General features: G+C 28.1%; 1 protein-coding gene across 1 annotated transcript in view; it reads left to right on the top strand.

The window, feature by feature from the left end:
- Nucleotides 1-207: 207 nt before the first annotated feature.
- Nucleotides 208-18,512, top strand: part of LOC100205425 (poly [ADP-ribose] polymerase 2) — a 37,486-nt gene continuing 19,181 nt past the window's right edge. The window contains exons 1-5 of the mRNA XM_065818973.1: nucleotides 208-370; nucleotides 12,252-12,458; nucleotides 12,539-12,679; nucleotides 13,320-13,914; nucleotides 14,026-14,128. Of these exons, the coding sequence (XP_065675045.1) occupies nucleotides 334-370; nucleotides 12,252-12,458; nucleotides 12,539-12,679; nucleotides 13,320-13,914; nucleotides 14,026-14,128 (1,083 nt within the window). The 5' untranslated portion in view covers nucleotides 208-333. The remainder of the gene's footprint in view (nucleotides 371-12,251; nucleotides 12,459-12,538; nucleotides 12,680-13,319; nucleotides 13,915-14,025; nucleotides 14,129-18,512) is intronic.

The following is an 18,512-nucleotide window of genomic DNA, read 5'->3' as shown; positions in this document are numbered from 1 at the left end:
AATACAATTCGTTGGGGGCTAGACACCCCCCTCGGGACGGCCCTGCTAAACTCTGATTGAATCAAATCAAAAATGCAAGCATGAAAAGTGTACTTTATGAAAAACAGTGATGTTTAACAATTTTTATTACTAATCTATTGTATTATATTATATTAAATTATTATTGTATATTACTAATGCATATTGTATGATGCTTAAATTTTTACTAAAAAAGGGGTTTCGTAAGGTAGCCTTTTGGCACAGTTTTGACGCTTCGCCGTTTTATATTTTATAAGTCACTTATCTGTGTAGTTATTTATTCCTTAATAATAAATTAGTCTGAAATTTGTAAAGATGTCTGGCAGAACAAGAAAAAGAGCTAAAGAAGAAGGTAAAAAAAAAGGTTTTTTAAAATTCTTTTTAATGACAACTAGGTATGTATATAACCGAAACTTTTTCTTATCTGATGATAAATATCTTTATCTGATGTTAAGAGAAACCTGGAAAATAAAATAAAGTGTTCTTAATCTAATTAACTAAAATAATTTATTATTTTTTTAAATGTTTTCATTTAAATTATTTGATTTAAACACATTTTATTAGTATGGAAAGTTATTAATAAAAGGCAAGTCTAAAGTTTAACCATTGTATAAGTCTAAAGACATACAATGGTTTTTGACATAAAACAAAAAACCTTAGAATAAAAATCTAAATATCACTGATGTCAGCAGCAGTGTACTTTTGATCTATGTAATGGTACTCAAAACATTGTGTAAAACAATATAAAAGATTTTATATAATGCTCTTTTTTTATGATCTTATAAAAATAAATCAGACAATTTTTGAAAGTATATTTTGGCAAAATATTAAAAATGGTAAGTTTTTCTTATCTAATCGTTTTGGTATTATCTTTATTGTATTAAAGCAAGTAATTATTGCTTTATCTAATGTATCTAGGTAAGTTTTTGAGATTATAAGATCATGCTAACTGCAGTTTTAAAGTCGGCTCGAGGCCAGCACTCCTTCATTTTCAGTAGTTTCTGGGGTTGATCTTTTCTTTGTCAAGTTCGCTTTACTCTTGATTTAACTTTCTACCCTAAAAAAATTATTCACTTTTATATGGAGTACTATTGAATATATATTGTGGTTTTAAATGAAGTTGTAGATTTGCTCTTTTTGTCAAGCTTGAGCCACTATACCATTATTGCAATGTTGCATCTCTTTCTTTTTTCTACAAAAACTAACAAGGTTGTTGCTTAAATGAGCCATCATCTTTTGTTAACATAAAAAAACGTTTTTGTTTGACTTCTCATTCAACAAAGTGGCATTCTTTTACTATATCTGTCCTTTTATGCTTTAATAATTTTTATACATCTAGTTCCTTTCTTGCACATCAATATTATGAACTGGGTGTGAGTTAGTTGAAAAAAGAGCATAATCTAACAGTATGATCTGGTTATCAAAGTTATTAAGTTATGTATTTTCATCTTGCAAAAAAAAAAAAAAAAATATTAAGTATCATGAAGATATTTAATAAACAAATAAACAACAGTAAATACTAGATCTATTGTTGGTATTTAAATTTTTTATTTAATCAACTTTATGATATTTGCTTAAATCTATTTTTCTCCATAAGATGTTTCCTAATAAGTATTAAAAAACCTCAACGTTTTTTTGATGGGTAATAGTAAGGTTTTCTGAACTCTGTGGTAACTTTTCTAGAGGTTGATTCAATTTATAAGATAATCATAGTGCTAACAGTGCTATGTTTTTCATAGATAGTGAATTTATGTTAAGTGCTTTTGGTCTGCATTGTTAAGGCCACATAAAAAGTCTTTTGTTATCACTTGAGTTTAATAAGCAGAAATGTGGGATCTGCATAGCTTATTGGTGCCGAGTACTATATATGTAGTCAAAGTTTTGATAGAGTTAAGTTTTCAAGTTATGTTATAGTTTTTACTTTTTGATTATAATAATTTAAATGATGACTATAATACCATAGTACTATAATAAAATGATGACTATAATAAAAAAAAAGTATTAAATGTGAAAAATGTTTTTTTTAACAAATATTATAATTTGTATTCTTGCCACTCCAAAATTGACCAATTTGCTTTAGTTCAAAAAATTTGAATTTAAGTATGGCATTAAACTTGAATCCTCTAGGGCTTTTGCTTAGCACTGGCTTATTCATTTACCTTTCTTTTTTGCTTTTTATGTTTCTAATTTTGCTTTTTATGTTTCTAATCTTTTATTCCCTCTCGACGATTCCAGGTCAAGCCTCACTCTCCTCCATGGTTTTCCTCACACTGTGCTGCTGCGATTGCCAATCGAAACCGTTACTTCCATATTTATCAGCAAAACAATTCTCCAGAAAACAGACGTCTGTTTATTACTGCTAGAAACAACTGTAAAAAGGTTTTGTCTAACGCCAAAACCCGCTATTCTCAGGTCATGAAATCTCGTATCTCATCTCAAAATTTAGGCTCTCGTGACTTCTGGAGAATCTTTAATAATATCAATAATAAGGGCAAATCTATAATTCCACCTCTCTTGTATGGTTCAGACTTTGTCACCTCACCTAAAGACAAAGCCGAACTGTTTGCTAAAAACTTTTCATCAATATCATCTCTTGATTCCACTAATTGCGTTCTACCTGATATTGCCAACAAACAGGTTGATTCATTGCTTGACATTCATATCACTTCAGCATCTGTATCTAAAGTGATTTCCTGTCTAGACTCTTCTACAGCTTGTGGCCCAGACAACATACCTGTTATTGTCTTGCAGAAGTGTTCTCCAGAGCTGTCGTCTATACTCTCAAAACTATTCAACAAGTGCTTATCAGAGTCTTGTTTTCCAGCCTGCTGGAAAGCCGCATCTGTTATCCCTATCTTCAAAAATTCTGGGGAGCGATCTGATTCGTCTAACTACCGTCCCATAAGTCTTCTTCCTATCATAAGCAAGGTTTTTGAATCTTTAATTAACAAACACTTAATTTCTCATCTTGAATCTAATAACTTACTTTCTGACCATCAATATGGATTTCGATCTTCTCGTTCTACAGCTGATTTGCTAACAGTAATAACTGACAGGTTTTATCGTGCATTAGATGAAGGTGGAGAGGTTAAGGCCATCGCTCTTGACATTTCAAAAGCGTTTGATAAAGTTTGGCATGCTGGTCTTCTCCATAAGCTTTCTTCTTATGGTGTATCCGGCAACATCTTTAAGATTATTGAATCTTTCCTTTCCAATCGTAGCATAAAAGTTGTCCTCGATGGACAACACTCTTCTTCTTATTCTGTAACTTCAGGGGTTCCTCAAGGTTCTATCCTTGGCCCTATACTCTTTTTAATTTACATTAACGATCTTCCAGATATTCTCACATCTAAGGTGGCATTGTTTGCTGATGATACTACCATTTATTCTTGTCGTGATAAGAAACCAACACCCTCTGATTGCCTGGAGGGGGCATTTGAGCTTGAAAAGGATCTCACTTCTGCTACAGCATGGGGCTCACAGTGGCTGGTGAACTTTAATTCAGATAAAACTCAATTTTTTTCAGCCAATCGTTATCGCAATAATTTAGATCTTCCTATATTTATGAACGGTGATGTACTCGATGAGTCACCTACTCTTCATCTTCTAGGATTAACTCTTACTTCCAATCTTTCTTGGAAACCATATATCAAATCGGTTGCAAAATTAGCATCTGCTAAGGTTGCATCTCTTTATCGAGCTCGCCACTTTCTTACTCTGGATTCTATTCTCTACCTCTATAAATCTCAAATCCGGCCTTGTATGGAATACTGTTGCCATATCTGGGGCGAATCTTCTAATGATGCCCTTTCTCTTTTAGACAAGGTGGAAAAACGCATTGTAAACATAGTTGGACCTGCTCTTGCAGCCAACCTTCAACCATTATCACATCGTCGTAATGTTGCTTCTCTTTCTCTTTTCTACAAATACTATAATGGGCACTGCTCGAAAGAGCTAACGTCTCTTGTGCCATCTACTAAAATTCATTCTCGTGTTACTCGTCATTCAATTAAGTGTCATCCTTTTTCTGTGACTGTTCCTAAGTGCTCCAAAAACGCTTATTCGTCTAGTTTTTTTCCTCGAACATCAGCTCTTTGGAATTCGCTTCCTTCATCTTGCTTTCCTGATTCATATAATTTGCAATCTTTTAAATCGTCCGTCAATTGTTATCTTGCTCTACAATCTTCATCTTTTCTCTTACAGTAACTTCCAACTTTAATTAGTGGCTGCTTGCAGCCTTGTTGGAAGCGCAGATGTTTAAAAAAAAAAAAAAAAAAAAAAAAAATTATTAGAATAATGTTTATAATGAAATTAACTTAGTTAGTTTTGTAAACTTAAGTATTAGCAATATAAACTATAAGACATAATGTTAGGTTTTTTTTTAAAACTCTAACATTATATGTTAACATTTTTCTTTCCCTTTTGATTTGTCTGGTATTTGAATTTAACATATTGTTATAATTTAAGTAATAATGCAATATAATATTAATGACATCACTTCCCGTCTTCTGAATATTACAGTTATTAGTAACGCTATTTATATATAATCTATTATACATACGGTTATTAGTTACGCTATTTATATACGATAGATGTTTGTAGTTCTTGTATAGCCTTTTTCTTATATTTGATAAAAGCCAAAATATACATGAAAGACTTTTTAATTATGGTTTACAACAATACTATTATTATGGTTTTACTATTTTATTATGGTTTACAACAATTTTATCAAATATAAGAAAAAGGCTATACAAGAACTACAAACATCTATCGTATATAAATAGCGTAACTAATAACCGTATGTATAATAGATTATATATAAATAGCGTTACTAATAACTGTAATATTCAGAAGACAGGAAGTGACGTCATTAATATTATATTGCATTATTACTTAAATTATAACAGTCTTCTTCACATTAGGAAAGTTTTAGGGCAAAGAGTATAGAATTAACCTCTGATATTATACTAGGAAAGAAGGTAGTCGTTGAGATAATACATCGAGATTTTACGATAATTCAGGATGTTACATCATACGACGATGCAATCAAAATTCTTGATAACAAGTATCAAAAACGATCGACAGCGATCATGATGCGCCATAAACTTCGCTCTTTTAAACAAAAGGAAGGGGAATCGATTGAAAGCTTTATGAGTAACTTAAAACAATTTTCCAGAAAATGTCCAACAGAACCTCTAACAGCAGATCAACATAGTAACCTACTAATATGTGATGCTTTTATAGCTGGTATCCGCTCATCTTCTATTCATCAACGACTGCTTGAAGCTACGGATGACAATCTAGAGTCACTTTATAACACAGCTCTTACGATGGAATTGGCCACCAAAGATGCCCTTATTTTGACAACAACCATAATAGCTACTACCACGCTACCAACTTTTGCAGCAAGTCATAATCTTACCAAATCTCCCTGTTTTTGGTGCGGTAATGATCCACACTCAAAAATCAAATGCCCTGCACGAAACTCTACATGTACACATTGTTATAGAAAGGGCCACTGGGCAACTGTCTGTCTTTCTAAGAAAGAAAACAAAACTTATACCAAAGCAGCAGTTGTTAAAGAATATAACGAAAAGGATGATAACACAATAATATCTACGGTCATAGCAGCAATTGACTCACCTGATAGACTAATTAACGTCACCATAAACGAAAATCTAACATATGCACTGTTAGATACTGGGTCCGACAAAACTTTTATTATATCAAAACTTCTTCGACAATGGAAATTTTCATACGATACTCAATCTACCTCAAAGGTATCACTGGCAGACAACTCAACATTAAAAGTTAAAGGTATCTTCCATGTTTCATTATTATTGGCTAGAGAAAAACTAAAAGTACAATTTCTTGTTGTGGACGACTTGGTAGCACCAGTAATTATAGGAATGGACGTGTTAACATGTCATTCCTCAATTACCATTAATTTTAAAGGAAACAAAGAGCCTCTAAAATTCTGTTTAGCAACAAAAAGTATGAAATGTTCAACATACGCCTTAATTCCTGGAATCGATATTAACAAAATAAAACCAGTAGCTACAACCTAACGACGTATTCCCAAAAATATCTATTGACTTTTTCTTATATTTGATAAAAGCCAAAATATACATGAAAGACTTTTTAATTATGGTTTACAACAATACTATTATTATGGTTTTACTATTTTATTATGGTTTACAACACATATGTTGTCTGCTTTTTTATTTTTTTTACATTTATGTTTTGTTACTTATCATTTGTTTTTTAATTTGATTTTTTTATAAAACAACTTTGACTATATATTTTAACTGATGATGGCTATGATATAGTCCAAACATGCATTTATGAAATAAATGATTTTAACAAAAATTAAAAAAATTTATCTCATTTATTAGAATATATACTTATTTTATGCTGTAGAGAAACTTTAAATATATATATATAAATATATATATATATATATATATATATATATATATATATATATATATATATATATATATATATATAAATATATATATATATATATATATATATATATATATAAATATATATATATATATATATATATATATATATATATATATATATATATATATATAATGTGTATATATAGATCTATAGTTTGTTGTCTTTGGGAAGAGCGGAAGGAAAAAAGTGATTCTTACGCTAACACATACGTCACTTTTAATTACTTTTGACTTTCGTCCAACAATTTCGTGTTGGACGAAAGTCAAAACCATTAACTTAATTACAAATTAATTGTTACATAAAAAAACCACAAAAACGCAAACTTAATTGACCAGAATATTTTTAAAAAAAACTGAATGTTTTTAACAATATAAACAATGTTTTTATTTTTATTTTTTTTAATAAAATGTTTTTATTTTTATTTTTTGTACTGTAAATCATGCGCGGAGTGTTGCTACATCGACTATCTTATAGCCTGACTCGCAAGGGAGTGCTGCTACATCGACTGACAAATAGCCTGACTCGCATGGGAGTGCTGCTACATCGACTGAGGGTTTGGTTGGGGCAGGCAGTCTATCATTAAAAAAAAAAAAATTCCGGTCTTGCATTTTAATTTTTACTTTTTTTCAACAAAATATGGAAAAATCTTTCGGACAACATCTAAGTGTTCTATATATATATATATATATATATAATGTGTATATATATATAATGTATATATATATATATATATATATATATATATATATATATATATATATATATATATATATATATATATATATATATATATATATATATATATAATGTATATATATATATATATATATATATATATATATATATATATATATATATATATATATATATATATAATGTATATATATATATATATATATATATATATATATAAAATGTATATATATATATATATATATAATGTATATATATATATATAATGTATATATATATATATATATATATATATATATGTGTGTGTATGTATATTCCATGAAAAAGATTACATGATTTAAAGTTGTATGGTTTTATATTTTCAAAATTTTAATAATAAGCTAATTCATCGGTATCGGCCTTTTTCCATCCATTGGCAATGGTATCAGCATCTGCAAGAAAAGTGCTATTGGTACACCACTAATATATATATATATATATATATATATATATATATATATATATATATATATATATATATATATATATATATATATATATATATATGTATATATATATATATATATATATATATGTATATATATATATATGTATATATTTATATATATATATATATATATATATATATATATATATATATATATATATATATATATATATATATATACACACATTTATATACAACCCTCGGAATTGGGGTCGGCATTCAGCAATGGCGACCTAACTGCCGACCTGAACGTGTTTGAGGTCGGCAAAAAATTGCCGAACTCGTTTCTGTGTGTTATGGTAAGACCTTTGTATCAAATAATTTTTGCCGACCTAATGCCGACCTCTAAAAGATTGAGGTCGGCAAATTATTGCCAACCTCAACTTTCCTAATTCCGAGAGTTGTATATATATATATATATATATATATATATATATATATATATATATATATATATATATATATATATATATATATACATATGTATATATATATATATATATATATATATATATATATATATATATATATATATATATATATATATAGTAAACTCTCGGTTATTGGAACTGGCACTTATTCGAATTTCTCGCTTATTCAAAGAAATTTTAATTCCCCACAAATTTTCCTTAACAAACCCATGCAAATACCCATCAGTTATTCGAACACGCAGTCATTCTAAATTTCGGTTTTTCGAAACAATTTTTTACTCCTCTCGGCAAAAACCCTGTCAGTTATTCAAAGTTTTTCTTTGTTTGAAGATACCATTCCATTGCATTTCAAAACGTAACGTTACTAAACATTATCAAAATATTATAAACTAAATAATGTTATTAAAATATAATTAAAAAATTGAAGACATTGTAAAGTAGTGCGGTAGAAGTTTCAACATGGGATCTAAACAAAAGAAAACAGTTCTGACAATCAAAGAAAAATATCTTGCTTTTAAAGATTTAGAAAAAGGACTAACTAAAAAAAATGTTGCAAAAAAGTTCAGTGTTCCTCAAAACACTTACTGGATTACGCATAAAAAAACATAATTAGCAAGTATGAGTCAGGTTAATTTGGAGCAAAGAAACAAACGTTAAGTTTGGGAAAACGTGATTCCGTTGATAAAGCTGCATATAAATGTTTTATGAGCGCACGTAAACGAAATGTACCGATTGGTGGACACATCATTAGAGAAAAAGGTTTAGGTTTTGCAAAAGAGCTCAACATTGCGGATTTTAAGGCTTCAGAAGGGTGACTTGATCGGTGGAAAAATAGACATAATGTTGTTTTTCGAACTATTTCTGGCAAGGAAAGGTCATGTACAGCGGAAAAGACTTCAAGTTGGGAGCAAACCCATTTTCCCACTATCCTCTCAAGGTATAAATTGAGAGATATTTACAACGCTGACCAGTTTGGTTTATTATATCAACAGTCACCGACAAAAACTAAAACTTTCTTCCTGCACATAGTTCATCTAAAAGTTGAACTATGTGCAGGAAGAAAATTAAGCAAAGTTAGTTTAACAGGCTTAGCAGCAGGAAATAGGGTTGGTGAAAAGCTGCCTATGTTTATAATCGGAAAAGCAGAAAAACCACGATGTTTCAAAGGTGTCAAAAGCCTACCTTGTCAGTACAAGTCCCAAAATAATTCCTGGATGGACTCTAAAATCTTTACCGATATGTAAGGAGACTTGACGCAAAGTTTAATGCTGAGGGTAGAAAAGTTGCACTAATCATAGATAACTACCCAGCTCATCCTGGTACTATATTAGGCGACCGATTTTTATATATATATAGACCACCAAAATTGGACAGAAAAAGACCGGGTAAAAGTACTATGGACCGACAAGTCCAAATTTGAACTGTTAGGGCAAAGACGTAGAATATACATCAGAAGAACAACAAAAGAAAAAAATGATCCCAGAGTGTTTAGTGCCAACAATCAAGCATGGTGGTGGGTCAGTTGGTGTAGGTGACTTAATTAAAATTGAGGGTATTATGAAAAAAGAATAATATAAAACAATTCTAGAAAACAATGCTAAACCTTCTGCCTTACGAACTCTTGGTCGTAGTTTTGTTTTTATCCAGGACAATGACCCTAAACACACCTCAAAATTATGTAAGAACTATATAAAGGAACAAGAGGATAATGGTGTTCTCAAAAACATGACCTGGTCGGCCCAATTACCAGATTTGAACCCAATAGAGTTACTGTGGGAAGAATTGGATAGAAAGGTCAGACATAAAATGCCCAACATCCAAAGAGCACCTGTGGCAGATATTAGAAGAATCCTGGTTATCAATCACACTCAAAATAATAAATAAATTAATAAATAGGATGCCACGGATTGCAAAAAAAGTGATAAAAACTCATGGGTTATTTTTTGACGAAAAGACAGTTTAATAATAATAGTGTTGTTAGTATTTTTTTTATTTCATTTTTTCTTAATTAGTAACTATATGTATCTTTTATAAAATAAATATGTTATTTGAATTTTTTTGAAATAATTATGGGAGTTTTAAATAAAAAATTAAACAAAATCCAAGTGTCTGGAAACTTTTGGCCTGAAGTGTAGATATTTTATAAAAAAAAATTGCTTGTGAGTATTTTAAGTGAAATATTATACTTCTACGACTCATATTTAATATATTTTCAATGAGAAATGGCATTTATCAATTATTTCTAGCTAAAGTATAGCATTTTGAAAATTGTTGTTTATTTTCAAACTGTAGCGATATTATTACGCAAAAAAAATAAAATGATCAAAATATATATATTTAATTTATTCAGGTAGCCTAAAATATGATAAAAATATTTTTGTTATATATGTTTTTAAAGAAAATCATAATAGTATGCATATTGCTTTAAGTCCCAGCTTTTAATTGCTAAAACAAATAAAAATAAAAAATCACGCTCAGAAATGGAAATCCCCTTATATTATTAGTTATATTTATATTATGAAATATAATTTTTCATATTAAAATTTATTTCCTTTGGCTCTGTTGGTTTCTACTCCTCATTCAAGTTTAAACATTTTAAGAAAAATTTTTACTTTTTTTTAGATTGATTGTTTAAAAGCAATCTCTGTTTGATATGGAAAAAAAATCATACTTATGAGCAATCTCTGTTTGATATGAGAAAAAGAAACCATACTTAAGAGCAATCTCTGTTTAATATAGAAAAAACAAACCATACTTAAGAGCAATCTCTGTTTGATATGGAAAAAAAATTACTTAAGAGAAATCTCTTTTTTATATGGAAAAAAATGTCATTAACAAAATAGCGATTAAGATACTAAACAGGTTTTTAATAAAAAATTGAATCAAGGAAATCTAATGGACACCATAACAAATCAAGACTTTGAACAAACACTTGGGTGGTGACTCTTTTTCATTATTCTGTAAAAGCAATAGGATATTGTACTAAGGTTATTCAAAACTTTAATATAACACTGATTAGTATAAACAAATAACAAAGTATCGATCACAAATAAAAAATTGAGTGATGATGTGTAATTATTTAAATAAATTCTTATGAAAAATTTTTTTAAATTTTTATAAATTTTATTGAAATATTGTTATATTAACCACCTGCATACAAAAATTACCTTAATCTTTAAAAAAAATTCACTGAACATTTAACTAATTATTTAACTGACCCAATGTTATATTTTTAAATTAACAACCCTGACGGTGTTGCTAATTTAAAAATATAACGATTCTAGTTAAGCTAATGTAGCTGTTTTTCTCATCATTTGGTTCATCTTTTCCACTAAAACAACTTTCTAAATTAATAATATCTTTTTATGATTGCAAGCCATTGTTTGTTCCAAATCATCCATATCACTCCAGTTTATTTGCTACAGTTATTTCTCTTTTTAAATTTTTTGACACCTTGATCTTTTTCCAGATCTCTCTTCAATACTCTTTAAACTTTTAAAAATCATTTCACTCTCTAAACTGTTAAAAAAATATTATAAAACAGCACGATAATGTAACCAGGACAATGTAAATAACAGATAAAAATAACCTGCTAGAGAATGAAAAAATTAAAATTTTTTTTAGCATTTTTTAACTAATTTTTTATCAGATAAAAAGTCGGCTCTAGTGAGCCCATATTTAAAAATGTTAATGCAAATTGTTTACATTATTTTTTTACATATTTTTGTACAAAGTAATGAACGAAGATGTGTTCATTAAAAGTGTATGTCTAGAAGTTAATAAAGGAATTAAGACTAATATTTGACCAACACCCTCACCACCACTCTTGGTGGTTTATTTTTAATAAAATTAAAATATTTTTTTTTTCAAAAACCGTTTGTTTTAAATGATATATGTAGAAGGTCAGTCAAACTACTATAAAAATTTTAACCTTATTATCTAAATGTACTACTGCACAATAAGGTTGGCATGACTAATATTTGTTTGTACTGTTGATATCTTTCATATGTAGATACCTAAATAACCAAACAAAAATTTCCAGTCAATGCATGCCCCTGTTTGGTTATTTTAGTATAATGTCATCAGTAATAATTTAACATTGCATATAAATATTCTAGATGTTTTATAATTTTTTAAATAAAATATTATAGATGCTTCAACAAATTCAAAGCGTATCAAGGAAGAAGAGATTACTACACTTTCAAAAGACATCAAACAAGAACTTGATACTAAACTTTTAAAACAAATTAAAAAAGAAGATGACAATAAAGATAGTTATTGGGAATGGGAGGATGATGGACATAAGTGGACAAAGTTTGATGATTCTTTAAATAATGATATAGCAGATGCATTTAAAAGTAATAAAAAACTTTAATCTTTATGAAGCTGAAAAAATTTGTTTTGATTTTTTCTACAAGTTTAATTATTTTATTTGAAGATGGCGTTCAAAAAACAAAGTTGTTAATTACTGACAAGAAATTTGAAATAATATTTGATCGTATGGTGCAAAGAAATTTAACAACATGCTGGGAGAGAAGAATACGTGCTAATAAAGATGGAGAAGATGGAGGATTATCAGGTATACTATTAAAAAAGAATGAGTAAAAAGTGTTATTAAATAATTCCATATAAATAATAATTATGAAAATATCATTAATAAATTATTATTGTTATTATAAAAAATATTAGTAAAAAAAGTCTAAAAACAGAAAACCAATTTTCAAAGTTTTTCTATTTTTTATAAAACTGAAAAAATGTGATTCATAATGTTAGATATAGGTAGATTAGGTAGATAATAGATATGATAAATAAGGTGATAATATATATATAAATTATATGTAGATTAGGTAGTCAATATATTAGGTATATTAGGATAATGGATATAAAATAAACTAAGTAAATAATATATGTAAGATATGCATAGTTAATATAGATAAAGAATGAAAAATTTAGTAGTGTATATTTTTACTAATATATATATATATATATATATATATATATATATATATATATATATATATATATATATATATATATATATATATATATATATATTATATATATATATATATATATATATATATATATATATATATATATATATATATATATATATATATATATATATATATATATATATTATATATATATATATATATATATATATATATATATATATGTATATATATATATATATATATATATATATCTTTTTGCAGGTAAATACTGTTATGTTAATGCCAGTGGAGAATGTACACTATACAATGATTGTATCCAAAGGTTAATATTTGCTGCCCAATGTTACAATATGGAGCAAGTTATTTTTGTTTATAAAAATCAAAAGTTTACAATAAATTTAAAAAAGATGGAACAAGTTAACAACAAAACAAAAGAATTTTTAAAAATATTTGTTAACCAACAAAGTGTTCCTTTGTCAGATGTTTGTAAAAAATCTGACATTAAAGAAAACTTATCTGAAGATAAATCACAGTCAAAAGTGAAAAAATCTCAAGCTATTTCAAATGAATTGAAATCTGTATCATTTAAAGGAAAATGTCCTGTTGATAGTGTGTGTCCTCTCGTGGAAACTTATCATGTATATTTTGAAGGGGAAAACATATACGATGCAATGCTTAACCAGACCAATCTTAAAAATAACAACAATAAATTCTTTTTGCTCCAGATACTTAAATCTAACACAGGAAATTCGTTTGCTGTATGGTTTCGTTGGGGTCGTGTTGGACTGTCAGGACAAAAAAATTTAATTAAGTGTGGAACTGATTTAGAGGAGGCAAAACAGTTGTTTTGTAAAAAGTTAGTTTTATTTGTTTTAGAAGTGTTTTTTACCAAATTTACTAAAGTGATTTTTGTATATTTTGATTTTTTCCATTTTCTTTGTTCTACTTACATTTTTTTTTCAATCAGATTCTTGGATAAAACTAAAAATGAATTTGCGGATCGGGAGACTTTTGTTAAAGTACCTGGAAAGTATGATCTTCTGAAAATGGATTACACTGCTAATGTTAAAGTATGTTTTTTAATTTTTTGATGTTTTAAAATATGATTTTTTTATCATATTGTTAATGAAAATTTTATGAGGTCATAATTTGACCACACACGATTGAATGTACTCCAATATAGTTTTGTTATGGTTAGTTAGTGTATCATTTGTAGTTAGTGTCTGGATAACATTATAAAACCTTGTCATAGTGTCATATCATAGTGTCTTGATGTACTAGTTAAAGTAAAATTTTTTATCATAGTTCTTTTCAGTGGTGTGAAAATAACTGAAAAGTGTATTAAAAAATCAGTTTTAATTAGCTTGAAAAATAAACATGGTACAGAGAACAAAATTGTGAAAAAAATGCAAGTGTTCTTAATAATAATAACTTTGATAATCATGCAAATAATGCAATATATGTATATGTATATATATTGCTATAGCCTGTACTATAGCTTAAGTTGTATATGTATATGTATATATATATGCTATAGCCTGTACTATAGCTTAAGTTGATAATACCTGGTTTGACATTTTAATAACAACTATCAGAGCTTATGGTATGCATTGAACCATAGTCATAAGAAATAATTAGTCTGGCCATTTGCAGTATTCCTTTGATCACCTCTTTGTTAGCAATTTTTTAGTGTCCAGTCCGCCACAGAGTGCACAAAATTTATTAAATTGCAATTCTTTAAATGTCTGGTACTAATTGTTCTATTTATGGATGCAGTACTTCTAGGAGGCATAAGGGAGTTTCAATACTTAAAATTCCTGCATCTAACAATAGTTTTAATACTTCTTGGAGGAAAAATCTAATAGCCATTATCCTAAAAGATAGTATTCAAAATATAAATTTGAAGGCTCAAATAGAATGTATGAGTCTGTTTATTTGTGAAAAGCATTATCTTCCATTATCTTACTTCATAACGATAACAGAAAGTCACTAAATTGTATTAGTAAGTTTAAGATTTGTGACTGGACAGTGAGTGTGAGTCCTGTTGTGGCAGAATTTAAACTTTATGACACAATCCACTTATGTCCTCGATATGAAATATATGTTGATAATAGTCTTGCTTTTACCATTCGTGTATATTCTTAGCTCATTCCAGATGATCATTTAATATATAGATATTTGTGTATATTCTAATATAAAAGGTCAATGCGACATATTTCACATTCAAATCTTATTTCTGTTGTTACTTCATTTAGCCTGCGTTCTGTAATAACTGATATATTCACATTAAAGTCAAACCTGTATATTAAACATTATATTTCAAAAAAGTTTGATTTATTTTCATCTAGGAATGAGTTTCCCTTAAATCAGACAGAGTATTTTCGATCTCAGTCATGTATTTATGCTGATTGATTTAGTGTTATATTGTTCTCAATAAAAAAGCATTAGAAAAAAAAGAAATCATAAGTTTGAAAAAAAATGTTGCCAATGCTTGTATCCCTGCTAAGTTAAATGCACCAATTAAATTGTGTTCGTCTGGAAATAAAGAATTAAAAAAGGAATTAGCTTTGATGAAGCAGGAGATTGAAAATTCATCACTAGCTATAAGTAAAAGTATTGAAAGTGATTTAAATCAAATAATGGCAGGAGCTGATAAAAGCAAGATTTCTCCATTTATGAGCCTGTTTTGTGAAGAGCAGCAAAAGTATTTAAAAAGCAAAAGCAAGGGATTCGCTATCATCCAGCAATAATACGTTACTGTTTGGGATTAGCTGCAAAATCACCAGCTGCTTATGAAGCAGTCAGATTAAGTAAGAAAAATAATTCTGCTTTCTTAGTTTTACCAAGTTGTAGGCGAATATTGACTATAAAAATTATGTGAAGCCAAAGTTATGATTTAATAAAAATATAATCAAAGAATTAAAGAAACATTTTTCAGCTCAAGAAAAGTTTATTGTCCTAGTTCTTGATGAAATAAAAATTCAAGAAAATCTTGTTTGGGACAAACATTATGGAGAATTAATTGGTTATGCTGATTTGGGTAATCCTAATGTTAACTTTGCAACATTACAACAGGCAGACAAACTTGCTTCTCATGTATTTGTTTTCTTAATAAGAAATATTGTAAATCTTTTCAAATACAGTTTTGCAAACTTTGCCCACTATAAATATTACATCAGTCAGTATCACCAATTGGTAGAAGAAAAGATAATTCTTCCTTGTTTGATTTTGGATTCAATGATAATACTATTCAAAATCAACATATTTTTCACCCAATCGCAGGTAACTGTCTGAATCTTAATGAATCAAACAAATTCTCAATGGAGGAGAGTATGACACGTATACCATTCAAAAAATGGACTTACTCTGAAAAATCTGTTGATAAAAAAAAGACTTTTCAAGTGATTTAATAAAAAAAAACTCTCTTATGTCTCCTTGTACTGCTGAAAACAAATAAATGAATTTGCATAAAAACTATTTTCATAGCCACAAATCTTTTTAAAAACATTAAATGGCATAAAATATTGATCAGTTAATTGAGAAATTATGTTAAAGTAATAAATAGAAAAGTTTATTTTGCAGACTTGTTTTTTTGTTTGTTTTACTTTTGTTACAATGTAAACAAGCATCTATAATGTTTTTTATAGAACCTCTAAGGATATTATTTAAATTTTAGGATTTTTATAGAACCTCTGATAACAATGAAATTGTATTTAGGGCCTAGCGCATAATCAGTAGAGAGCCTATATACTCAGAGAGCGGACATACGTGTGATTATTTTTGATTGGTTGTTCAATTTTTTTAATTTTAGACGCCATGTTTTTGCCAAAAAAACTATACTTATACAAGATTTAAATGCAAAATTGGAGAAATTAGAAAAAAAAGTCATTATTCAAACAAAAAAGATAAACATTTTAAAATCTAAAGCAAGAATAAATGCTATCTAAAAGCATAATTTTAAAAAGAGAGATAAATTTAGTGTTCTCAAAACAATATTTAAAGAAGATCAAATTTTATCCCTTAGTAGAAAAAAATGAAATTCATTAAATGGTCAAATGATACTATAAATGAAGCATTAGAACTCAAATTTACATGTGGTCAAAGTGGTTATGAAAACTTACTTGGTTTAAATTTACCATATCCATCATTACGTACCCTACAACGAAGATTAGAAAGTCTAAAATTCCAAAGTGGCATTTTGACAGAAGTCTTTGACTTTATGAAAACTAAAGTTAATGTTATGAATATTCACGAAAAAGAATGTATTTTAATTTTAGATGAAATGTCTCTAACTGAAAGTGTTGACTATGACACATCTACAAGCTCTTATTATGGATTTGTTACATAACCTGAACATTATGGCCAAGCTAACCATGCGTTAGTTTTTATGCTTGGAGGAATATCTACAAGGTGGAAACTAACTGTTGCATATTATTATACTGGAAGTTCTGTTAATGGAGGTGTTTTAAAAAACATTGTCCTATCTATAATAAATTGCACTGAAGAAATAGGATTAAAAATTAATAGTGTTACTTCTGATATGGGTGCCATCAACCAGGCAATGTGGAAATCTTTTAATATTAGCTGTACTAAAAGTGGCATTATTTCTAGTTCAATTAAACACCCATGTGATCCAACTCGTACTATTGATTTTTTAGCAGATGTGCCACATTTATTAAAGAATATAAGAACATCAGCTAAGATTCAAGAAAAGTATAAACTTCAATCACCAATTATAGATTCAAAACACCTTAACAAGCTTGTAGACTATCAAGAAGGAATGGATTTGAAGTTTGCTTATAAACTTACATCAGATCATCTTGATGAGAAACATTTCAACAAAATGAAAGTATCAAGAGCGACATCTGTTATAAATCATGATGTAAGTTGCGGATTAAAATTTATTGCAAATGAAATTAAAGACGATTCTATGCTCACAACTGCTTGGTTTGTAGGAATTATTGATAAATGGTTTACATTAATGACTTCCCGAAACCCTGGCATGGCTCTTAGTATGAAAAATAACAAAGTTTACAATGAAACAATAACGTTTTTAAATGAGGTCATAGAGATATTTCGTGGTTCAGAAGTATTAAGCCAAAGTGGAAAAATAATGTGGAAATCTATTCAATTTGGTGTTATATTATCAACAACATCAGTTATTAACTTGCAAAATAAGTTTCTTCTAGAAAAAAAGTTTGATTTTCTAATGACATCACGATTTACCCAGGACTGCTTAGAAAATCTTTTTTCACTGGTACGTGCAAAACAAGTAGTTCCTACTGCTCTTCAATTCAAAAATAACTTGAAACTTATTTGCGTTGCCCAATTTTTAAAAAAATCATCAAAGGGCAGTTATGATATAGATGACCGTCAATTCTTATCAGGTTTTCTTGATATAGTCAATAGTAAGGTGCTTAAGCCACAGCAGAGAGAGTGCATTGTGTTACCCAA

Source organism: Hydra vulgaris, chromosome 15, assembly GCF_038396675.1.
Source record: "Hydra vulgaris chromosome 15, alternate assembly HydraT2T_AEP".
NCBI classification, from domain to species: Eukaryota; Metazoa; Cnidaria; class Hydrozoa; order Anthoathecata; family Hydridae; genus Hydra; species Hydra vulgaris.
Note: the sequence above shows the minus strand (reverse complement) of the source record. Positions and strands in the feature narration are given on the sequence as shown.